The 26,938-nt window shown below is 43.0% G+C and overlaps 1 protein-coding gene across 1 annotated transcript in view; it reads left to right on the top strand.

Annotated features, from left to right (window-relative positions):
• The first annotated feature begins 24,841 nt into the window (after positions 1-24,841).
• Positions 24,842-26,938, top strand: part of DEPDC1 (DEP domain containing 1) — a 319,914-nt gene continuing 317,817 nt past the window's right edge. Inside the window, exon 1 of the mRNA XM_086953850.1 lies at positions 24,842-25,000. Coding sequence (XP_086809976.1) covers positions 24,953-25,000 — 48 coding nt within the window. The 5' untranslated portion in view covers positions 24,842-24,952. The remainder of the gene's footprint in view (positions 25,001-26,938) is intronic.

The following is a 26,938-nucleotide window of genomic DNA, read 5'->3' as shown; positions in this document are numbered from 1 at the left end:
GAGGGACTATAGGCAACTCCATAAGGCCCCTCTTCCTCAGATTCCTGGCAATCCAGAATAGTGGATGGAAGCAGTGGCGAAATCTTCGGAGTGGAAAACTCTCCTTTTTTACTCGTTGACGAGCCCGTCGACGGGGCAATCCTAGATGTCATCATCGTCGGAGATCCAACAACTGTCATCGTCGACGATTTTCTCATTGTCGTATATGTATCTGTGAGGGTGGTAGGGTTGACTGTGTTGAAGGCAGCTGAGAGGTACAGCAATATCAGGAGTCAACTTCATCTGTGGCAAGTGGGTATTGTCTATGATATGGAAGGTAATGGTCTCCATGCTACATTATGATCTCAATCCAGAATGATAGTCATGCAGGGGATGGTGCTGGAGGCATTGAAATTGTAAATAGGTTGTAAGCCATCGTTCACACAAAGAGCTTTGATGAAGGACGAGTTTAACACATTATCTTCGAAAGTAGTGGCTTTGAGTGGACTTGAGATGGTTAGCGAGAAGAGATAAGCCTTTGAAGGCTGACAATTGATGTATTCTATGAGAAGGGGTGGGCACAACAGATGAAACAGGCTTATTGTTTTTTATCATATCTGTTCATTGAATATATGACGAGAGAGAAATAACAATCCAATCAGTAGCAGCAGGCTTTGCAGATATACATAATAGAAACAAGATCCCCACTTCACACAGGGTGGAACTCAACATCAAAATAAGTCCACATCCCTAAATTCAGTTGTGATTACATTCTTACTAATAGCAACTGAAGAGGACCGAATCACTAAAGCCGAGCATATACTACCCATGTATTCATTCCAGTGACCCCAAATCCTTTTAGACTTATGGGGACAAATGCAATTATCATAGATTACCCTTTCTGCCACCATACTCCAATCCAAACTTTGAGCCCCACAAGCTTACTATGTTCCTCTTGGCTACCATGAGGCCTAGGGGGGAACATCCATTACAACGCAGTTATTACATTGCACTGCTTTTACAACGCAGGTGTTACAATGCAACTGCCTTTACATTGCATGCTGTTATAACTCATGTCATTAAAACGTATGTCACTACAACGCATGCCATTACAACGCATACCATTACAACGCATTATAAGGTAAGTATTTTTTTTGTTTTAGGGTGGGTATGGGTTTTGGGGTAGATGTGAATAGTAAATTGTAGCCCTACACTATCCAACACTTACCCTACTGTTGCACTCACTGGAGTGAAAATAGTAATTTTTACCCCTACACTATCCAACACTTACCCTACTGTTGCCCTAAAAGTATTATGTGCTGTAATGGTATGTATTGTAATGGTATGCGTTGTAATGTAATGCGTTGTAGTGGTAGTTTTTAAAAATGCATTGTAATTGCAGGCTTTGTAAAATCATGCAATGTAATGGCAGTGGCGATGTAAAAACCGTGTTGTAAAAGCATGCGTTGTAACATCTTATATTCCCGAGGGAGATAAACTCTCTCCTACCACACTTTTTATAAAGGCCACCATTGAGGTCGAATAAGTCTGTATTACAGGACAGTCTCAGAGTATATGGTAGAAGGTGCCCTCTCCCCCAATCTCCGGCAGGCATGCTGAATCAATTCTCTTTCCCATCTTTTAATGTATTACCAGAGACATAGGCCCGGTGCAGTATCTTGAGTTGCACCAGGCAAAATCGTGATCTTATCGCCACCTCTTTGGGGGAGGATAATGCTTTCAGCCAGTCCATATCCTCTATTTCTCCAATGTCAGTTTCCCAACGTTGCCGGAGCAGAGGAAATGTGTCTGGTGCATTGTTGATCAGTTTGTTATACGTTAAGGAGATCGCTTTATGCACCATGTAATCATCTAACAGTTTGGTTTCTAACGGGGGTGCTTCAGGGAGGGCACTCCCCTAGGGACAGCCGCCATTAAAGTGTGAAGAACCTGAAGGTAGTAGAAGGTTTTTAGAGGCGGCCAGGTCATATTCACAATGCAAATCAGTAAACGGCAACACTGTTCCACCCCTTCAGAAATCCTCAACCCTAGAGATACCTATCAGGTCCTATTTATCAAAGACGGGTCTTCGACCTAGTGCGCCCCGTTTTCCGAAGTCCCACAGTGGTGTTGAATGGGTGATCTTACCCTCCCAGCCCACTGTTTTAAGAGTTGTGTGCCACAGTTGGACCGTAAGAGCCATGGGTCCCTGAGGAGTCTGACATCGCGGGGATGTGTACTACCGTTCACGTTTGTATCCATGTGGTCATAACGGTCCATAATGTAAGCCGGGTCGTCTGGAGGATGATGTACCCATTGGCTAACTGTGGCGAGCTGTGCTGCCTTGTAATATTTGTAGATGTCTGTCAGCGCTCTCCTGCCTTCATACCAGTCACGTGTCAATTTGTGGGGAGCTACACAAGGGCCCCCACCCCATCCCACAACAGGGTCCTTAATTCAGCCTCTATAGTACGAAAATAGGCATCAGGAACTAGGAACGGTGTATTTTGCAACACATAAATAAATTGAGGCAGTGCCATCATCTTGAATAGAGCAGCGCGTCCAATAAGGGACAGGGGCAGGCTCCTCCAGTGGCATATGTCTCTCATGAGACACTGCATTGGACCCTGGAGATTATTGTCATAGAATGAGTCGGGATTGGTGGTGACATAGACACCCAAGTATCGGAAGCCATCAGAAGCCACCCTTGCATCACATCCCCTGGGCTGTCAAGCGGCATCCCTGCAGAGAACAAATAGGGTCAACTTTGACCAATTTTTGGTGTCCCCCGGGTTTCTGCCAAAAGCTGTGAATATGCCCAGTATACGACCCAGGGAGGCATGTGGGGCTGCTATGTACAATACTATATCATCAGCGTATAGCGATAGTTTGTCTTCCCACTCCTCCGTCCAGTGTAAGCCAGACTATCCATGGTTCTAAAAGTAGGGCAAACGAGTTGGGCAAAAGAGAGCAACCCAGCCGGGGCCCACGCCACAGGGGGAATACTCTAGAGGTTTTTGCATTAACGACTACTCGAGTCAGGGGATCTGTGTATCGTAGCCGTACCCAGGACAACAACTTAGGGCCAAAGCCTATCTGCTCCAGCACAGTAAAAAGGCATGGCCATTCCACTGTGTTCAACACCATATGGGCATAGAGGGACAAGATAGATGCGTCCTCTTGTATAAAATGAGCTTGCCCCAGCACCCCATGAAGACGCCGTAGATTTAAGGCCGTGTTTCTGCCTGACATGAAGCCGGATACGTCTGGGTGCACCAATTTGGTAACATTTGTATTAGTCTAAGGGCTAATAGGTTCACCAAGATTTTGACCTCTGTATTGAGGTCTGTAGGAGGAACAGTCCTCAGCCGGACTATCCTCCTTATGAATGAGTACTATGGCTGAAAGTCTTTGGTCCCTGGGGAGTACTCCCTCTTCCAGACTCTTTAGATAGATTATAAGTAAGTGCCATGTAATAAGAGTTGTAATGATCTTATAGAACTCTATTGGGAGCCGATTTGGTCCCATTGCTTTTCCTGACGCAAAATTATGAATCGCTTGAGCAATTTAGTCCTCTGTAGGGTCACTCTCCTTGAATGCTCTGTCATCAGTCGTGACAATGGGAAGCCGTATATCATAGAGAAGGTAAAGAGAGTCACACCTAGTTGTGGTCTCAATTGGGGAACATAAGGTTTCATAGTAATCTGCGAAGGTATTTGCAATATCTCAGCCCCCTGAGAGATCTCAGTAATCCATCGATTCACCCTTTCTTTTTTATCAAGCTATGCTATCAGCTTTCCTGCTTTGCCACCGAATTCATATACCGATGTTGAGTCACACAATAACTTGCCTTGGCTGCATCAGTAGTAAGGTCCCTATAGCCCTGTAGATTAAGGTCCGGTTCATGCTTTATGTCAACTGTCATAGCAGTACGTAACTGAGGCTCTAGAGCAAGGATGTCGCTGTCGAGTTTCTCGATTGCCGCCCTCTTTTCCTTTTTATGCCCTACCGCCAGTGATAGTACTTCACCCTTAATTACAGTCATATATGCTTCCCAGAGGGTCTGCGAGGAGTTCTTTGAGAGTCTGTTTTCTTAAAAATAATTTTCTGAGGCCTTCTTTAGGCCTGTTCTAACACTCTGGATGTTCAGATACCAGGAGTTTAATGTGATGCACATGTTGGTTATCTGTTTATCAACACCATATGTAACCCAGATGGGGGAGTGGTCAGATATCCCACTAGCCAATTGGTGCACCTCTAGGAAACACAAGACTTGGTGGGCCAAAGTCAGCAGTAGGTTGATACAGGAGAGACTCTCATGCGCCCCGAGTGAAAAGTAAAATTTTAAGTGTTGGGATTGTGCGTATGCCATATATCTATCAACACCATTGCTATGCAGAAATCTGTTAAGTGCGTGCTCGAAGGGGTCACGTGGTGTGGGGTAAACGGTCAAGTGGTTCATACATGGTCATAATTAAGTTCCCCCCCCATTAGGAGTTCACCTGCAAGTAGTTTGAGTAGGAGTCCACACAGGTCCGGAACAGTGCAATTGTGTAAGAACAGAGGGATATATACTTATAGGATATTTCTCTCTCCCATGTCCCAGAGAGGGCTGCATATCTGCCTAGGTGGTCGGCCCAGGATTGCTTTACCATTAACAGCAATTGTTTTTTAAATAAGATGCCTACTGCTCTGGAGTTTGTCGTGAAAAATGCGTATACTACCGTCTTGTAACCCCAACGGTCTAGGGCTTTGCAGGTGTTACCCATCAGGTGTGTCTCCTGTATGAGGAACACCTCCAAAGTTTGACCCCCTCAACCCGCCTCCCTGCATTGCAAACTCAACACTGTCTGCCCCCCTACACTATGTAGAGTGCCCAGCGCCCCACCCCAACATGAAACCAGTGAAGGAGCTGTGGACCACCCAATGCATCGTACTCCTGGCCTCCCCTATAACTGGTACCAAAGACCACAGCTAAACCCCACTGCAGTGTGAAACATTTAAATGGAAATGTTAACAATTCTACCATCCCATTGCAGCTATATACTTCATTGCCTCCCTCAGCTCAGTAGTCTGGGTCTGCTCTCCAATCTTGGCCTGTGAGATGGCCCAGAGTTTGCAAATAGTTCAAAGCAGTCTGCTGTGTTCTCTTCATGAAGATGCCCTTGTCTCCTCTTGACATGTGTCTCTGGCCTGTTGTTCTGATGGATGTCCTGAGCAGCAGCGCCATCATCCACAACAGTTTATAGCTCCTGGTTTGTCGATGCTTCTTCAACCGTCCAACCACTTCCAGGTGTCTTCAGGGGATAGAATACAATAGAAAAATATTTATAGAGTGCATAGCTACCCTAAGGCCTCCCAGCGCTAATAGCGGCAGCAGACAGAAGATGACAGATTACTGGGTGGGGTTTTGGAAAAGACATGTTTTGAGAAGTTTCCAGATGGCCAGAAGATTGGACTTAAGATCAGGTGAGAGGGAAGGGTGTTCCAAAGCTTTGTGACGTTATAGGAGAACGAACGCCTGCCGCGTCTCACCTTTTCTATTTTGGGGACTGAAGCAAGACGGTTCGTCGAGCGGAGACATCTATTTGGGGCCGTAGGGAGAGATAATAGATTGATTGATAAGTGGTCCTTTCCCCCAGAAGGACTTGTGGGCGATACATAGAGACTTAAAATGAATTCTCTCTGACACCAGTAGCCAGTGAAGAGCCTTCAAAGCCGGTTTAGCGGATTGACGATTGGGGCTCTGAAGGAGCAAACGAGCTGCACAGTTTTGGACAAACTGAAACTTGGAAGTAGTTGCTCGGGGAGCTCCTAGATAAGGGCATTCTCCCGACCGACCTTCGCCTGACCCAAGACCACCTCTCCTTTAGGAAGAAACTCAAGACCTGGCTGTTCGAGCAGTAGCGGCACCCCCCCCCCCCCCCAAGCGCCTTGAGACCCTCCGGGTAAGTAGTGCGCTCTATAAATGCCTTGATTGATTGATTGTAGGGTTGGGACTAGGGCTAGGGTTAGGATTTCAATTGGAAGTAGGGACTAGGGCTTCCTATGTTATTGGTTGTTGGGAGTAGGGTGGGACTAGTGCTAGGGTTTGACCTTTAATTGGAAGTAACGATTAGGGCTTCTGGTGTGATTGATTGCTGGACTAGGTGTGGGATTTAGAGTAGGGTTAGGCTTTCTATTGGAAGTAGGGACTAGGGCTACCTGTGCCATTGGTTGCATGGACTTGTTTTGGGACTACTGATGGGGCTAGGGCCTTTATTGGACGTAGAGATCAGGTTTTTTTTAACTGATTGGGTGCTTGGACTAGGGCTAAGATTGGCTGTAAGGTCCTGGTCTCCTATTGGTTCCTAGATTTTAGGGCTAGTGTTGTGATTGGATAGTGTTAGGGCTACAGTTCCCATTGGCTGAAGGGGTCACCTGATTACTAGGGCTATAAAAAAGGCCAGGCTTAGGGCGTCTCAGCCCGGGCGTCGAGGCTAAGGGAAAAGAGGACAAGGGCAGTCACCTGTTTGAGCCTGTTAAGGGCAGAGAGGACAAGGGCAGTTACCTGTCTGAGCCTGTTAAGGGCAGAGGGGACAAGGGCAGTTTCCTGTTTGAGCCTGTTCGAGACTGGTCGGATCTAGGGCCAGAAATGCTGCCCTTTTTCTCATTCAGCAATACCCAACCCCCACTATCCACATCCGCAAACAGAGCAACACACTCACACCAAATGTACACCACGCACAACACTATGCACAGATTAATGTACCAGCCTGCACTACAAACCCAACCAAACCACATCTACACACCCTACTATCCCAACTACCACACCACCACTACCACCACCATCACCCACAAACAGTACACAACTCTATGCTATACCACTAACCAATACACTCATCACTAACACAACACCAATCAACACCATACAGAACTACATCCCATTCAGACACACTCTCCCTGCTGTAATTACACCTAACAGACCACCTTTTATCACTAACAAACGTATAATCATCCTTCCATCAGTTGTCCAACAAACACCCTCCTCTCCCTTCTACCATAATAACATGAACACACAACACACACACTGCACACCACCACACTTTGTAACTCTTGCAACAAACCAGTCTAAGATAAACACCCTCACCTCTACTTCATTCCCTCCTACACACAACATACACTCTACTCATAAACACATCACCACCCCCTCTACGTCACATCCTCCTCTCACAAACAATATTACACAACCAAATCCATTGCATGAAACATATACATCAGCACCCTTTTTCACTACTCCTCAAAAGCAAAACATATCACACACACCAGCACAACAAGATCTTCAAAGTGCAACATCTCATAATACTTACCATCACAAAATACAAACATATACCCACCTTTTAAACCACACAAAGGAACAAAGTCCAATGCCAAGCTTTCACTCTTCCACCACACCTAACACAGATACAGCAATACAGCACCTCTCTTCTAACCGTCTCTCATCCATTGGACAATTTAGAACATTACTACATGACCCACATGCTGCACCACCTCCCCTGACTCATACACCTTCCGCGTTAAACACACACAAAAAATATAAGCAACATGCCACACGTTACAACTTTGCTTCCTCATGTCTACTTCACAACAATGTTACACCACAAAACCAACACAGCAATCCAACTCACTCTAAAACACCATCTCCAACACATACACATGCAGACCCATCAAAATGCCTTCTTTGCATGCTGGATGAGGAACACGATACAGAACAGCTACACGATTGCTATCCTATTACAGCTAATACAGCACTAAAAACACACCTGCTACAAACCCACACAATACTGATCACTCTTCTACCAAACAAAGTCCCACTATCACCAAAGGCCACTCACTAAACTGTCTACTAATAAATGCTTGATCCCTCTATAAAAACAAGCCTCACATCTACAACCTTCTCACCCGATGCAAAACCAGACATATTATTCATAACCAAATCATGGTTGGCAGAAGATATGGCTCCAGTCCTGCATGAAGCCATTCCTCTAGGCTATCAAATAATCACCCAAAATCGTATAGCTAAAAAAGGAGGTGGTCTAGCTGTTGCATTCAGGCAAACAATACATATCACTAAAATTGACAACATCTCCATAAAGAATTGTGAGGCTCTTCTAACAAGATGCCATCATACACTGTCTTCCTCCTGTTACTTCTTGCTCCTTTACAGACCTCCACCTAGCAAGGTAACATTCCCAGATGCACTTCTAGACACAGTTTCAAACCTGATAACAATACACTCCAACCTATGCGTTCTGGGTGACCTTAACATCTGGTTTGATAAACCCAATATGACCCATCCAAAAACTATAATCACCGGCCTAGACGCATTGAACCTGCATCAGTTTGTCCACAATCCGACACACACCGCTGGACATATCCTAGATGTCATTTTTGCTAATACTTAACTAGTTACCTTTCAAACTATAACTCCAGTCACATGGTCAGACCACCACTTGCTTGCCTTCCAACATAAAACAACGCTAAGCGACTCACCTAAAACGACCGTACATCCATCCTCCTATCGGCCGTGGAGCAAACTCAATTTGGAACACTTGGAAACACAACTAACATCCAGTACAAATCTGGAAAGCATACATTCTGTTCAAAATCTATATGAGTGGCTACAGGAAGCTTTTGACATCCTGATACCACTCAAAACCACACAACAGAACAAAACGAAAACAGCGCCTTGGAGAAACATAGAAATAAAAGACATAAAACAACAAATTAGAAAGCTGCAACGTACCTGGCTCAAAACAAACGCCAAACAAGACAAACTTCACCTAGAGAAAATTAACAGATTATACAAGTCTGCTATCAAAAAAGATAAGAAAAGGTACCATTCAGACAGAATTCAAAATGCTAAAGGTACAAATAAAGAATTCGATGAAATACTCAATTAATTTCACAAACCAAATTGCCTAGAAGGAACTCATTCTGTTACTCAAGATTTCACAGACAAACTGGCAAATCATTGCACGGACAAAGCAGACACATTGGAATCGTACTTAAAACAGAAACAAAGCACCAGCACTAACCCTTGTACAAAACTACAATCCAAGAATGCTCTAATCAAGCCTCTCCGTTCCTTCCAACACATCTCACACGATGAATTTATGGACCTAGTCAAAGCAAGCAGGCCTGCCGGCAGCCCTTCTGACCCCTGTCCGCTACAAACTTTCAAGACAATTCTTTTAACAACTCTGCTGCCACTCCAGTAAGAAGAATCATCAATGATTTCTTAACTACTGGAATATTTCCAGAAGAACTCAAAAAGTCATACATACGCCCTTTACTGAAGTAAACAAACTTGGACTAGCTGAACTCTGACAACTACAGACCTATTACAAATGGACCGTTCCTGGGCAAACTGATAGAAAGAGCAGCGTTCGCCCAGATGTCACAATTAATTGAAGAGAATGACATACTTTCATACTTCCAAACAATATTCCGTCTGGGAATAGGCACTGAATCTGCCCTCCTTGCCATATGGGATGACCTAAAAAATACAGTTGACTGCAACGGGGTTGCTGCGCTACTCCTCTTGGACCTCTCAGCTGCCTTTGACACGGTTGACCATGACACTCTGAAACAAAGACTCTATGAAGCAGGCATAGAGTGAACTGCTTTAGATTGGATTGCGTCCTACCTTCGAAACAGAACTAATGTGATCCATACCCCACCTGTCTCGTCCAAACCGCACTCCACAGAAGCAGGGGTCCCTCAAGGTCCCTTAAAGTTCTATCATCTCGCCCATGCTTTTCAACATCTACATGAAGTCATTACCAGTACTGATCAATAAATTACACCTCACGTGCTATAACTATGCAGATGACATGCAAATACTCCTTCAACTGGAATACCCCAAAGATATTGGAAAATCACCAACTTTCAGCTGTCTCAGAGCCGTGGATCAGTGGATGGCCTAGAGCCATCTCAAATTGAATGCTTCAAAAACTGAAATACTCATGTGTGGCGATTGGAAACATTACAACCTGCTTGACGCATGGCCTGATGAACTGGGATCACTGCCTAAAGTATCGAAGGAAGTAAGAAACCTCGGAATGACCATGGACTCCAAGCTTTCGATGAATGCCCAAGTGGATAAACTAGCAAGCTCAAGCTTTGCTACTATAAAAACGGTGCAACGAATTTTCCATCATTTGGGATTTCCACACAAGGTCCAAGCTACCATCTCCCTTGTTCTGTCCAAACTCGATTACGCCAATAGCCTCTACCACGGATCACCTTTAACGACCATGAAAAGAATAACAACGGATTCAGAACTCGGCTGCCAGACTACTCTTGCATATCAAACCGCGAGACCACATCTCCCCTGCCTTGAAAGCCCTGCATTGGTTACCGGTTGCCAGAAGATCCACGTTCAAGCTGCATTGTATCACCCACAAAGCAATACATGGAATGGGACTGCTCTTCATCAGGAATAAAATCACCAAACACATTCAATAAAGGAACCTCTGCTCTAAAGGATCATCTCGCCTCAAAATACCACCATACAAGAAAAAAACATGGGTGACACATCCTTCTCTGTTCAAGCAGCCAAACATACGGTCCACCGGCAACCACCTTATCTACAGGAAACTACTCAAGATTTGGCTCATCCCCACATAAGCACCATACGCAAACAGAAATTTACAGCATATCCCTCTGTATACAAGCATTTTTTTTAAGCATGGGCGGAAAATCCGTTTCGCTCGCGGATTTTGCGGATTTTCGGTAAATTCGCAATCCGCGAGATCCGCGAATCTCCCGCAAAATCTGCAAATCCGCGAGCAGCGGATTTTATGGCTTGCTCGCACTGTTCGCGTGAGTTCGCGGCTTGCCAGTACAACTTCGCACCCCGCGAGTAAGTGCTAAATTGCAGAAATACGATCTTAGCAAAACTGAAACTACTTACCAGGTTCAAAAGTTCAGGCTCATCATTAGTAGCCATTTCCTGTAGTGCTTCCTGAGGGGCCCTTCCAGAGTTCAGTTGCCAGTTGCAACTATTATGTGACCCTGCTCTGAACCTCAGAATAGTTACACATATGCCACAAAGGTCCTGAATTACAGCTAAGGGAGACAAGCAGGAGCCAGGCTGGAAGTTAAAATCCATTAATCAGCCCCTAATTCATTATTGTCAGTTGGGGCAGGGCAGGTGTTGTAACTAATTTTGCAACAATGAAAGCACTTAGCAAGTGCAAAAGATCACTAATCAGGAAGCACTAAGGAAGCAGGTGCCAGCTAAAAAAATATTCTGTGACACATTAATCAGCCCCAAATTAATTCAGGTCACTTGAGGCAGGGAAGGTGTGCTTTGCTTTGCCACAATAATGTACACCAGAGGGTGCTGTGATGAAACAGAGGGTGGCATGGGTGGGCCAGAGGGTGGCATGAGTAGTCAGAGAGTGGCAGTGGTGACAGAGAGTGGCAGTGATGAAGAAGAGTGTCCCAAACGGGCTGGACACGTAGAAACAACAAGTTCACAAAACTTGCGACCCGACAGGTAAGTTCGCAAATTGCGAAATTGTAAAAACCCTCGCGAACTGGCAGAAACACGCGCGAACACAAAAAAAAAAAAATCGCGAACGCGAGATTCGCAAAATTCGCCCATGCTTAATTTTTTTTCACTATAGATATGTACCTATCTTTGTGTATTACTTTGTATAAACATGTAAAATAATTATGTTGTTGAGAGAAAAAATAATAATAATTAATAAAATAAAAATCATCTTTGGTCTACATGTACATACTTCCATTGTGCATCTATGTACCTTCCATGTACTTGGATCTGTGTGTCTGTTACTTTTCTCCTGAAAAAGCATATCCAATGCACTACACTATTTCTCATCCTGTGCCTCTATCAATATCTTTAATCTACATATACTTACCTCCTTTATGCATCTACATTCTTTCAATGTAATTATGGATCTACATGTTTATCACTTTCTTCTAATTTCGCATTTCCTATGCACTACCCTATTTCTCAGCCTATACTTCGCTCAATATATCTTCTAGCCCAACCTTCTGACTCATCTCAAACTTCTTCTACTACTCCTTCCAATGCACTACCCTATCTCTCATCCTATACATCTATCAATATATCCTCTACATCCACTCTCTCATTTATCCCAAACCCCATACCACTACTATGATTGCCAAAATAACCCTTTCTAGACTCTCTCCTACTCTACCCCTCCTTGTATTATCTGACACCTCTTTTACTATACAGATCCCCTAAAACAAACCTTTCTAAACTCTTTCCTCTGAGTCCTCCCCTCCAAAACTCCTATTTACTCACCCAAAAGCCTCCTCCTATTGCCAAGACCTAAAAAATATATTTAAAAAATCGTTCACTCTTTTTTCCCTCCAATATCCTTTTCAATAGAAATGAACAGACTAACATGTTCACTTCTCAAATTCCATATTCAACTATACTAATATACTACCCAAATGGCTGAATAACATATCCAATACTCAAATTACTTCATATGTTTTTACTATAGTAATTTTCAACAGTAATCCTTTATGGCCTCCGGAGTGGCGTGCTACTCGCCAGAAAAGCGATTCAACACCCATCAGGGGTAACAAGTGTTATATGATTGCAAATCTTTCTTTCCCTTTTATCCCTCCGCTATCCTTCTCACTCCAAGTAACTGACTAATATCCACCACTGAAATTACTTCATATTTCACCATATTAATTCACCACTAATCCTTTGTAGGCTTCCTGAATAGCGTGCGTCAACAAGCGCTATATAAATACAAACCTTTGTCCTCCTCTATCCTTCTGCTATCATTCCAAATCCAAATAACTGACTAACCAATCCACCACTTAAAATGTACTTGCATGTTTCACTATACTAATTCAACAAGCGCCTTGAGACCCTCCGGGTAAGTAGTGCGCTCTATAAATGCCTTGATTGATTGATTGATTGATTGATTGTAGGGTTGGGACTCCTACACACAACATACACTCTACTCATAAACACATCACCACCCCCTATACGTCACATCCTCCTCTCACAAACAATATTACACAACCAAATCCATTGCATGAAACATATACATCAGCACCCTTTTTCACTACTCCTCAAAAGCAAAACATATCACACACACCAGCACAACAAGATCTTCAAAGTGCAACATCTCATAATATTTACCATCACAAAATACAAACATATACCCACCTTTTAAACCACACAAAGGAACAAAGTCCAATGCCAAGCTTTCACTCTTCCACCACACCTAACACAGATACAGCAATACAGCACCTCTCTTCTAACCGCCTCTCATCCATTGGACAATTTAGAACATTACTACATGACCCACATGCTGCACCACCTCCCCTGACTCATACACCTTCCGCGTTAAACACACACAAAAAATATAAGCAACATGCCACACGTTACAACTTTGCTTCCTCATGTCTACTTCACAACAATGTTACACCACAAAACCAACACAGCACTCCAACTCACTCTAAAACACCATCTCCAACACATACACATGCAGACCCATCAAAATGCCTTCTTTGCATGCTGGATGAGGAACACGATACAGAACAGCTACACGATTGCTATCCTATTACAGCTAATACCAGCACTAAAAACACACCTGCTACAAACCCACACAATACTGATCACTCTTCTACCAAACAAAGTCCCACTATCACCAAAGGCCACTCACTAAACTGTCTACTAATAAATGCTTGATCCCTCTATAAAAACAAGCATCACATCTACGACCTTCTCACCCGATGCAAAACCAGACATATTATTCATAACCAAATCATGGTTGGCAGAAGATATGGCTCCAGTCCTGCATGAAGCCATTCCTCTAGGCTATCAAATAATCACCCAAAATCGTATAGCCAAAAAAGGAGGTGGTCTAGCTGTTGCATTCAGGCAAACAATACATATCACTAAAATTGACAACATCTCCATAAAGAATTGTGAGGCTCTTCTAACAAGATGCCATCATACACTGTCTTCCTCCTGTAACTTCTTGCTCCTTTACAGACCTCCACCTAGCAAGGTAACATTCCCAGATGCACTTCTAGACACAGTTTCAAACCTGATAACAATACACTCCAACCTATGCGTTCTGGGTGACCTTAACATCTGGTTTGATAAACCCAATATGACCCATCCAAAAACTATAATCACCGGCCTAGACGCATTGAACCTGCATCAGTTTGTCCACAATCCGACACACACCGCTGGACATATCCTAGATGTCATTTTTGCTAATACTTAACTAGTTACCTTTCAAACTATAACTCCAGTCACATGGTCAGACCACCACTTGCTTGCCTTCCAACATAAAACAACGCTAAGCGACTCACCTAAAACGACCGTACATCCATCCTCCTATCGGCCGTGGAGCAAACTCAATTTGGAACACTTGGAAACACAACTAACATCCAGTACAAATCTGGAAAGCATAAATTCTGTTCAAAATCTATATGAGTGGCTACAGGAAGCTTTTGACATCCTGATACCACTCAAAACCACACAACAGAACAAAACAAAAACAGCGCCTTGGAGAAACATAGAAATAAAAGACATAAAACAACAAATTAGAAAGCTGCAACGTACCTGGCTCAAAACAAACGCCAAACAAGACAAACTTCACCTAGAGAAAATTAACAGATTATACAAGACTGCTATCAAAAAAGATAAGAAAAGGTACCATTCAGACAGAATTCAAAATGCTAAAGGTGCAAATAAAGAATTCGATGAAATACTCAATTAATTTCACAAACCAAATTGCCTAGAAGGCACTCATTCTGTTACTCAAGATTTCACAGACAAACTGGCAAATCATTGCACGGACAAAGCAGACACATTGGAATCGTACATAAAACAGAAACAAAGCACCAGCACTAACCCTTGTACAAAACTACAATCCAAGAATGCTCTAATCAAGCCTCTCCGTTCCTTCCAACACATCTCACACGATGAATTTATGGACCTAGTCAAAGCAAGCAGGCCTGCCGGCAGCCCTTCTGGCCCCTGTCCGCTACAAACTTTCAAGACAATTCTTTTAACAACTCTGCTGCCACTCCAGTAAGAAGAATCATCAACGATTTCTTAACTACTGGAATATTTCTAGAAGAACTCAAAAAGTCATACATACGCCCTTTACTGAAGTAAACAAACTTGGACTAGCTGAACTCTGACAACTACAGACCTATTACAAATGGACCGTTCCTGGGCAAACTGATAGAAAGAGCAGCGTTCGCCCAGATGTCACAATTAATTGAAGAGAATGACATACTTTCAGACTTCCAAACAATATTCCGTCTGGGAATAGGCACTGAATCTGCCCTCCTTGCCATATGGGATGACCTAAAAAATACAGTTGACTGCAACGGGGTTGCTGCGCTACTCCTCTTGGACCTCTCAGCTGCCTTTGACACGGTTGACCATGACACTCTGAAACAAAGACTCTATGAAGCAGGCATAGAGTGAACTGCTTTAGATTGGATTGCGTCCTACCTTCGAAACAGAACTAATGTGATCCATACCCCACCTGTCTCGTCCAAACCGCACTCCACAGAAGCAGGGGACCCTCAAGGTCCCTCAAAGTTCTATCATCTCGCCCATGCTTTTCAACATCTACATGAAGTCATTACCAGTACTGATCAATAAATTACACCTCACGTGCTATAACTATGCAGATGACATGCAAATACTCCTTCAACTGGAATACCCCAAAGATATTGGAAAATCACCAATTTTCAGCTGTCTCAGAGCTGTGGATCAGTGGATGACCTGGAGCCATCTCAAATTGAATGCTTCAAAAACTGAAATACTCATGTGTGGCGATTGGAAACATTACAACCTGCTTGACGCATGGCCTGATGAACTGGGATCACTGCCTAAAGTATCGAAGGAAGTAAGAAACCTCGGAATGACCATGGACTCCAAGCTTTCGATGAATGCCCAAGTGGATAAACTAGCAAGCTCAAGCTTTGCTACTATAAAAACGGTGCAACGAATTTTCCATCATTTGGGATTTCCACACAAGGTCCAAGCTACCATCTCCCTTGTTCTGTCCAAACTCGATTACGCCAATAGCCTCTACCACGGATCACCTTTAACGACCATGAAAAGAATAACAACGGATTCAGAACTCGGCTGCCAGACTACTCTTGCATATCAAACCGCGAGACCACATCTCCCCTGCCTTGAAAGCCCTGCATTGGTTACCGGTTGCCAGAAGATCCACGTTCAAGCTGCATTGTATCACCCACAAAGCAATACATGGAATGGGACTGCTCTTCATCAGGAATAAAATCACCAAACACATTCAATAAAGGAACCTCTGCTCTAAAGGATCATCTCGCCTCAAAATCCCACCATACAAGAAAAAAACATGGGTGACACATCCTTCTCTGTTCAAGCAGCCAAACATACGGTCCACCGGCAACCACCTTATCTACAGGAAACTACTCAAGATTTGGCTCATCCCCACATAAGCACCATACGCAAACAGAAATTTACAGCATATCCCTCTGTATACAAGCATTTTTTTACACTATAGATATGTACCTATCTTTGTGTATTACTTTGTATAAACATGTAAAATAATTATGTTGTTGAGAGAAAAAATAATAATAATTAATAAAATAAAAATCATCTTTGGTCTACATGTACATACTTCCATTGTGCATCTATGTACCTTCCATGTACTTGGATCTGTGTGTCTGTTACTTTTCTCCTGAAAAAGCATATCCAATGCACTACACTATTTCTCATCCTGTGCCTCTATCAATATCTTTAATCTACATATACTTACCTCCTTTATGTATCTACATTCTTTCAATGTAATTATGGATCTACATGTTTATCACTTTCTTCTAATTTAGCATTTCCTATGCACTACCCTATTTCTCAGCCTATACTTCGCTCAATATATCTTCTAGCCCAACCTTCTGACTCATCTCAGACTTCTTCTACTACTCCTTCCAATGCACTACCCTATCTCTCATCCTATACATCTATCAATATATCCTCTACATTCACTCTCTCATTTATCCCAAACCCCATACCACTACTATGATTGCCAAAATAACACTTTCTAGACTCTCTCCTACTCTACCCCTCCTTGTATTATCTGACACCTCTTTTACTATACAGATCCCCTAAAACAAACCTTTCTAAACTCTTTCCTCTGAGTCCTCCCCTCCAAAACTCCTATTTACTCACCCAAAAGCCTCCTCCTATTGCCAAGACCTAAAAAATATATAAAAAAAGTCTTTCACTCTTTTTTCCCTCCAATATCCTTTTCAATAGAAATGAACAGACTAACATGTTCACTTCTCAAATTCCATATTCAACTATACTAATATACTACCCAAATGGCTGAATAACATATCCAATACTCAAATTACTTCATATGTTTTTACTATAGTAATTTTCAACAGTAATCCTTTATGGCCTCCGGAGTGGCGTGCTACTCGCCAGAAAAGCGATTCAACACCCATCAGGGGTAACAAGTGTTATTTGATTGCAAATCTTTCTTTCCCTTTTATCCCTCCGCTATCCTTCTCACTCCAAGTAACTGACTAATATCCACCACTGAAATTACTTCATATTTCACTATATTAATTCACCACTAATCCTTTGTAGGCTTCCTGAATAGCGTGCGTCAACAAGCGCTATATAAATACAAACCTTTGTCCTCCTCTATCCTTCTGCTATCATTCCAAATCCAAATAACTGACTAACCAATCCACCACTTAAAATGTACTTGCATGTTTCACTATACTAATTCAACAAGCGCCTTGAGACCCTCCGGGTAAGTAGTGCGCTCTATAAATGCCTTGATTGATTGATTGATTGATTGATTGTAGGGTTGGGACTAGGGCTAGGGTTAGGATTTCAATTGGAAGTAGGGACTAGGGCTTCCTATGTTATTGGTTGTTGGGAGTAGGGTGGGACTAGTGCTAGGGTTTGACCTTTAATTGGAAGTAATGATTAGGGCTTCTGGTGTGATTGATTGCTGGACTAGGTGTGGGATTTAGAGTAGGGTTAGGCTTTCTATTGGAAGTAGGGACTAGGGCTACCTGTGCCATTGGTTGCATGGACTTGTTTTGGGACTACTGATGGGGCTAGGGCCTTTATTGGACGTAGAGATCAGGTTTTTTTTTAACTGATTGGGTGCTTGGACTAGGGCTAAGATTGGCTGTAAGGTCCTGGTCTCCTATTGGTTCCTAGATTTTAGGGCTAGTGTTGTGATTGGATAGTGTTAGGGCTACAGTTCCCATTGGCTGAAGGGGTCACCTGATTACTAGGGCTATAAAAAAGGCCAGGCTTAGGGCGTCTCAGCCCGGGTGTCGAGGCTAAGGGCAGAGAGGACAAAGGCAGTCACCTGTTTGAGCCTGTTAAGGGCAGAGAGGACAAGGGCAGTTACCTGTCTGAGCCTGTTAAGGGCAGAGGGGACAAGGGCAGTTTCCTGTTTGAGCCTGTTCGAGACTGGTCGGGACTAGGGCCAGAAATGCTGCCCTTTTTCTCATTCAGCAATACCCAACCCCCACTATCCACATCCACAAACAGAGCAACACACTCACACCAAATGTACACCACGCACAACACTATGCACAGATTAATGTACCAGCCTGCACTACAAACCCAACCAAACCACATCTACACACCCTACTATCCCAACTACCACACATATCCATCATCACCCACAAACAGTACACAACTCTATCCTATGCCACTAACCAATACACTCATCACTAACACAACACCAATCAACACCATACAGAACTACATCCCATTCAGACAGACTCTCCCTGCTGTAATTACACCTAACAGACCACCTTTTATCACTAACAAACGTATAATCATCCTTCCATCAGTTGTCCAACAAACACCCTCCTCTCCCTTCTACCATAATAACACGAACACACAACACACACACTGCACACCACCACACTTTGTAACTCTTGCAACAAACCAGTCTAAGATAAACACCCTCACCTCTACTTCATTCCCTCCTACACACAACATACACTCTACTCATAAACACATCACCACCCCCTCTACGTCACATCCTCCTCTCACAAACAATACTACACAACCAAATCCATTGCATGAAACATATACATCAGCACCCTTTTTCACTACTCCTCAAAAGCAAAACATATCACACACACCAGCACAACAAGATCTTCAAAGTGCAACATCTCATAATACTTACCATCACAAAATACAAACATATACCCACCTTTTAAACCACACAAAGGAACAAAGTCCAATGCCAAGCTTTCACTCTTCCACCACACCTAACACAGATACAGCAATACAGCACCTCTCTTCTAACCGCCTCTCATCCATTGGACAATTTAGAACATTACTACATGACCCACATGCTGCACCACCTCCCCTGACTCATACACCTTCCGCGTTAAACACACACAAAAAATATAAGCAACATGCCACACGTTACAACTTTGCTTCCTCATGTCTACTTCACAACAATGTTACACCACAAAACCAACACAGCACTCCAACTCACTCTAAAACACCATCTCCAACACATACACATGCAGACCCATCAAAATGCCTTCTTTGCATGCTGGATGAGGAACACGATACAGAACAGCTACACGATTGCTATCCTATTACAGCTAATACCAGCACTAAAAACACACCTGCTACAAACCCACACAATACTGATCACTCTTCTACCAAACAAAGTCCCACTATCACCAAAGGCCACTCACTAAACAGTCTACTAATAAATGCTCGATCCCTCTATAAAAACAAGCATCACATCTACGACCTTCTCACCGATGCAAAACCAGACATATTATTCATAACCAAATCATGGTTGGCAGAAGATATGGCTCCAGTCCTGCATGAAGCCATTCCTCTAGGCTATCGAATAATCACCCAAAATCGTATAGCCAAAAAAGGAGGTGGTCTAGCTGTTGCATTCAGGCAAACAATACATATCACTAAAATTGACAACATCTCCATAAAGAATTGTGAGGCTCTTCTAACAAGATGCCATCATACACTGTCTTCCTCCTGTAACTTCTTGCTCCTTTACAGACCTCCACCTAGCAAGGTAACATTCCCAGATGCACTTCTAGACACAGTTTCAAACCTGATAACAATACACTCCAACCTATGCGTTCTGGGTGACCTTAACATCTGGTTTGATAAACCCAATATGACCCATCCAAAAACTATAATCACCGGCCTAGACGCATTGAACCTGCATCAGTTTGTCCACAATCCGACACACACCGCTGGACATATCCTAGATGTCATTTTTGCTAATACTTAACTAGTTACCTTTCAAACTATAACTCCAGTCACATGGTCAGACCACCACTTGCTTGCCTTCCAACATAAAACAACGCTAAGCGACTCACCTAAAACGACCGTACATCCATCCTCCTATCGGCCGTGGAGCAAACTCAATTTGGAACACTTGGAAACACAACTAACATCCAGAACAAATCTGGAAAGCATAAATTCTGTTCAAAATCTATATGAGTGGCTACAGGAAGCTTTTGACATCCTGATACCACTCAAAACCACACAACAGAACAAAACAAAAACAGCGCCTTGGAGAAACATAGAAATAAAAGACATAAAACAACAAATTAGAAAGCTGCAACGTACCTGGCTCAAAACAAACGCCAAACAAGACAAACTTCACCTAGAGAAAATTAACAGATTATACAAGTCTGCTATCAAAAAAGATAAGAAAAGGTACCATTCAGACAGAATTCAAAATGCTAAAGGTGCAAATAAAGAATTCGATGAAATACTCAATTAATTTCACAAACCAAATTGCCTAGAAGGAACTCATTCTGTTACTCAAGATTTCACAGACAAACTGGCAAATCACTGCACGGACAAAGCAGACACATTGGAATCGTACTTAAAACAGAAACAAAGCACCAGCACTAACCCTTGTACAAAACAACAATCCAAGAATGCTCTAATCAAGCCTCTCCGTTCCTTCCAACACATCTCACACGATGAATTTATGGACCTAGTCAAAGCAAGCAGGCCTGCCGGCAGCCCTTCTGACCCCTGTCCGCTACAAACTTTCAAGACAATTCTTTTAACAACTCTGCTGCCACTCCAGTAAGAAGAATCATCAACGATTTCTTAACTACTGGAATATTTCCAGAAGAACTCAAAAAGTCATACATACGCCCTTTACTGAAGTAAACAAACTTGGACTAGCTGAACTCTGACAACTACAGACCTATTACAAATGGACCGTTCCTGGGCAAACTGATAGAAAGAGCAGCGTTCGCCCAGATGTCACAATTAATTGAAGAGAATGACATACTTTCAGACTTCCAAACAATATTCTGTCTGGGAATAGGCACTGAATCTGCCCTCCTTGCCATATGGGATGACCTAAAAAATACAGTTGACTGCAACGGGGTTGCTGCGCTACTCCTCTTGGACCTCTCAGCTGCCTTTGACACGGTTGACCATGACACTCTGAAACAAAGACTCTATGAAGCAGGCATAGAGTGAACTGCTTTAGATTGGATTGCGTCCTACCTTTGAAACAGAACTAATGTGATCCATACCCCACCTGTCTCGTCCAAACCGCACTCCACAGAAGCAAGGGTCCCTCAAGGTCCCTCAAAGTTCTATCATCTCGCCCATGCTTTTCAACATCTACGTGAAGTCATTACCAGTACTGATCAATAAATTACACCTCACGTGCTATAACTATGCAGATGACATGCAAATACTCCTTCAACTGGAATACCCCAAAGATATTGGAAAATCACCAACTTTCAGCTGTCTCAGAGCCGTGGATCAGTGGATGACCTGGAGCCATCTCAAATTGAATGCTTCAAAAACTGAAATACTCATGTGTGGCGATTGGAAACATTACAACCTGCTTGACGCATGGCCTGATGAACTGGGATCACTGCCTAAAGTATTGAAGGAAGTAAGAAACCTCGGAATGACCATGGACTCCAAGCTTTCGATGAATGCCCAAGTGGATAAACTAGCAAGCTCAAGCTTTGCTACTATAAAAACGGTGCAACGAATTTTCCATCATTTGGGATTTCCACATAAGGTCCAAGCTACCATCTCCCTTGTTCTGTCCAAACCCGATTACGCCAATAGCCTCTACCACGGATCACCTTTAAAGACCATGAAAAGAATAACAACGGATTCAGAACTCGGCTGCCAGACTACTCTTGCATATCAAACCGCGAGACCACATCTCCCCTGCCTTGAAAGCCCTGCATTGGTTACCGGTTGCCAGAAGATCCACGTTCAAGCTGCATTGTATCACCCACAAAGCAATACATGGAATGGGACTGCTCTTCATCAGGAATAAAATCACCAAACACATTCAATAAAGGAACCTCTGCTCTAAAGGATCATCTCGCCTCAAAATCCCACCAAACAAGAAAAAAACATGGGTGACACATCCTTCTCTGTTCAAGCAGCCAAACATACGGTCCACCGGCAACCACCTTATCTACAGGAAACTACTCAAGATTTGGCTCATCCCCACATAAGCACCATACGCAAACAGAAATTTACAGCATATCCCTCTGTATACAAGCATTTTTTTACACTATAGATATGTACCCATCTTTGTGTATTACTTTGTATAAACATGTAAAATAATTATGTTGTTGAGAGAAAAAATAATAATAATTAATAAAATAAAAATCATCTTTGGTCTACATGTACATACTTCCATTGTGCATCTATGTACCTTCCATGTACTTGGATCTGTGTGTCTGTTACTTTTCTCCTGAAAAAGCATATCCAATGCACTACACTATTTCTCATCCTGTGCCTCTATCAATATCTTTAATCTACATATACTTACCTCCTTTATGTATCTACATTCTTTCAATGTAATTATGGATCTACATGTTTATCACTTTCTTCTAATTTAGCATTTCCTATGCACTACCCTATTTCTCAGCCTATATTTCGCTCAATATATCTTCTAGCCCAACCTTCTGACTCATCTCAAACTTCTTCTACTACTCCTTCCAATGCACTACCCTATCTCTCATCCTATGCATCTATCAATATATCCTCTACATCCACTCTCTCATTTATCCCAAACCCCATACCACTACTATGATTGCCAAAATAACCCTTTCTAGACTCTCTCCTACTCTACCCCTCCTTGTATTATCTGACACCTCTTTTACTATACAGATCCCCTAAAACAAACCTTTCTAAACTCTTTCCTCTGAGTCCTCCCCTCCAAAACTCCTATTTACTCACCAAAAAGCCTCCTCCTATTGCCAAGACCTAAAAAATATATTTAAAAAATCTTTCACTCTTTTTTCCCTCCAATATCCTTTTCAATAGAAATGAACAGACTAACATGTTCACTTCTCAAATTCCATATTCAACTATACTAATATACTACCCAAATGGCTGAATAACATATCCAATACTCAAATTACTTCATATGTTTTTACTATAGTAATTTTCAACAGTAATCCTTTATGGCCTCCGGAGTGGCGTGCTACTCGCCAGAAAAGCGATTCAACACCCATCAGGGGTAACAAGTGTTATATGATTGCAAATCTTTCTTTCCCTTTTATCCCTCCGCTATCCTTCTCACTCCAAGTAACTGACTAATATCCACCACTGAAATTACTTCATATTTCACCATATTAATTCACCACTAATCCTTTGTAGGCTTCCTGAATAGCGTGCGTCAACAAGCGCTATATAAATACAAACCTTTGTCCTCCTCTATCCTTCTGCTATCATTCCAAATCGAAATAACTGACTAACCAATCCACCACTTAAAATGTACTTGCATGTTTCACTATACTAATTCAACAATAATCCTCTATGGGTCCCGGAGTAGCGTGCTACTTGCCGAAAAAGCGCGTCGACGCCACGTCAGGGGTAGTAAGCGCTATATAAATGCAATTACAATACAATACAATATGTCTGAGATATGACTATAAAATAAATGGTATCAACATTTTATTATACTTTACATTAATTATAGGAAAATGACTAGCCTCTCATTAAAGCACAATGCTTTTCAATAAATACCTTTGTGAGTGTATTTGTTTGACGTTGTTATCATGATAACATGTTGAATTTACAGTTTTTTTCCCCACAAAGACAAACAGAGATTTTATTAAAATACCTCAAATACCCTGATCGATTTCAAAAGTATCAACGGTACAATACATGTTTTTGTGTCAGCCTTTTTAAGTTAACCACTTCCAAAACAAAATGTCATCTTCTGATTCCTTTTAATAATTATTTGCGGGTACAGCTTAACTCTAGTCTTGGCCCCCTCCTAGCTTTCATATTCATGTAGCCAAGCTGTTGCTTTATTGTAGAATTTTCTTTCTCTATCAGCTGTGGAGAAACAGACACAAAGTTAGCCAAATATTACCAGAATGTTTCCCTAACAAAAAGCCAGATCTATTGACTTGTTTATTTTACATAAACACGTTTGCATTTGTTAGTATGTGTAACATAAAGAACATCAGAACGAAAACATTTATCATATATCATAGAAAATGCTAGAAAAAAAACATCAACGGTGCACCATAACCTGTGGGTGAGAGCGTCAGAAATCTGGGATTCTATATCCGAGAAGCGGCACTCCTGTCAGTTTCATGTGACGGATACGGTTCCCTTCTGTTTCTATAGGCATGCATGACGATAAAGTAGGCTTGAACGTTTCAGCCACCGAACCATCCAGCTGAGGCAATAAACAGTCTTCTCTCGTTCAAGCTCCTGTTTCCGTCACGTGAGACACTCTCCTCCAATCAGAGGCAAGCATCCTGCACGGCTCGAACATTCAAACAGAATCAACGCTGGCAGCTGCAGGAAGGAGACTCTACCGCTGCGGCTCGTGGGGTAGTGCTCTGAGAGCCTGGGGCAGTGATCGCAGTGTCCGGGATCCACGCTGCCATGGAGAGCCGAATCGTGACACCGGGACCCTACCGGGCGACAAAGTTGGTAGGTGATTGTTCTGGTTCCTCGTTAGTGACCAAGGTAACCCAGGAGCTCGGAAGGCATGGGCAAATGGAATGAGCTGAGTAGAGAGAACGAACTATTCACGGTGTACGCCTAATGTCCCAACCCTTCCGGTCATTTCGTGTTGTCCATTCGTCTAAGCCTTGTAGGCATGCTGTGTCCCATAGAGGGAACCCATGCTCGCTGTTCAAGCTAACCAACTCGCGTACAACAGCGTCCTGCAGGATTCGACGCCACCTTTTCACCGGCCCTCGCTTGTTGCATTTGTGCTGGCCACGGGGTTTTCACAAGCTTGGAGAACCACCTCCCTCATGTCAGTCCAGCACTGCTCAAAGCTGACCCAATGTAATGCCGCCTTCACAGACCTCTTTTGTAGACATAACGTGGGCTTTCCTCCTGTGAAGCTGTTCTAGTCTTTCTGTGTTAAATGAATATCGGGTTATTAGACTGCCGACTTTGAAGCTGGGAAACCAAGGTTCGAGCCTCGGGACGACTCCACAGCCTGTGATTTTGGGCAAATCACTTAATCTCCCCATGCCTACCAAAACAAGCATTTGCAATGCAAATCGGTCTCGCATTTGCTGGAGTTTGAGCTATTGGTATTCATTGTAAATTACAATGTCTTTTACCGAGTTTGTGGCATGCTGACTTGGGGCGGATTTCGAGGGAGGCACATGTAGTGGCGGCATTGTGGAAGGCACCCTCTGACAACTTGGATATAACTTGTATAGGAAGCAGAAGAAATAATGTGTGAAAGAAATTCTCCCATTATATGCCAGTGGCCAGCTGTGTTCTTGGGTACAGAGAGGTTGAAATGAAAGACCAGGATGGCTTGCATAATGGGCCTAGGTATATTAGTGGAGGAGTTCTTGAATGTTGGCGCAGGTGGTTGATTGTAAGAATCAGTGGTCAGGGTGGACCAGTGGGTCAGGAGGTTATTTGAAAGGGGAGGGGCAAGCTGCTCAGTCCGTGGAATTAGGTGAGAAGGGACTAGTAGGTAGTACAAGGAAGGTTTATTAGTACGGAATGCGAAGGGATAATAGTATCTTAGGATATGGAGGAAGGGTGTGAAGATTGAGAGTCAAGGAGTTAGGCATCTCTCCAGGATATTGAAGCCATTGTTGATACTTGCCATCATGCTCTTCTGCTGGGCCAGGAAATTGGCAGCAGGTGTCTCCTTGGGGACCCAGTTCTCCACTTTTCCGAGCCGGAACATTTAAAACTCCTATATAGTGAGGAGGGCTGTCTCTTGTGCTATGGGTGGGGAGAGGAGCCAAATAGATATGTTTAATCGGACGAAGAGGAGTGGAAACACCAAACTGCACATCTGGCTTTAGCGGTTTAGATAGAAAATGGACTTATGTTAAAGTATGCACAATGTGAGCTCAATGTACTTCTTTTATTAGGGGCCGAGCACCTGGAATTCTTGACTGTTTTTCTTGTAAGAAATTATGTTCCCAGATGGGAGAGTGTGTGACTGTGTTAGTGTGGCAGTGGGTAAACAGTTGTCCAGCTTTGCGTGACTTGTCTGTTCTTCTGCTCCCTATCTTCCCTCACATTGTCTTCGAGCCTTCTTGCTTACTTTTACATCCCTCTACTTCTCAGCTCCACACCCCATGTTGCCTAAAAAGTAGAGAGCACATTGTGCAGATGTTTCAGTCTGCGCAGCTGGGTAATTAAATGGTATAGTTGGGACACGCGGAAGCAGTCAGGAAGCTCATCAATCAATCAGAAAGTTGTAGAGCGCTCTAATCACCTGTGAGGGTCTCAAGGCGCTGGGAGGAATGGTGGTGCTGCTCGAAAATCAGGTCTTGAGTAGCCTTCTGAAGGTTAGTAGCTCTTGGGTCTGCCATAGGAGAATGGGGAGGGTGTTCCAGGTCTTCGAGGCGAGGTAGGAGAACGATCTGCCACCGGAGGTCG

This window comes from Lissotriton vulgaris, chromosome 1_1 (assembly GCF_964263255.1).
Source record: "Lissotriton vulgaris chromosome 1_1, aLisVul1.2, whole genome shotgun sequence".
Taxonomy (NCBI): Eukaryota; Metazoa; Chordata; class Amphibia; order Caudata; family Salamandridae; genus Lissotriton; species Lissotriton vulgaris.
The sequence above is the reverse complement of the archived record's forward strand: the minus strand, read 5'-3'. Positions and strand labels throughout refer to the sequence as shown.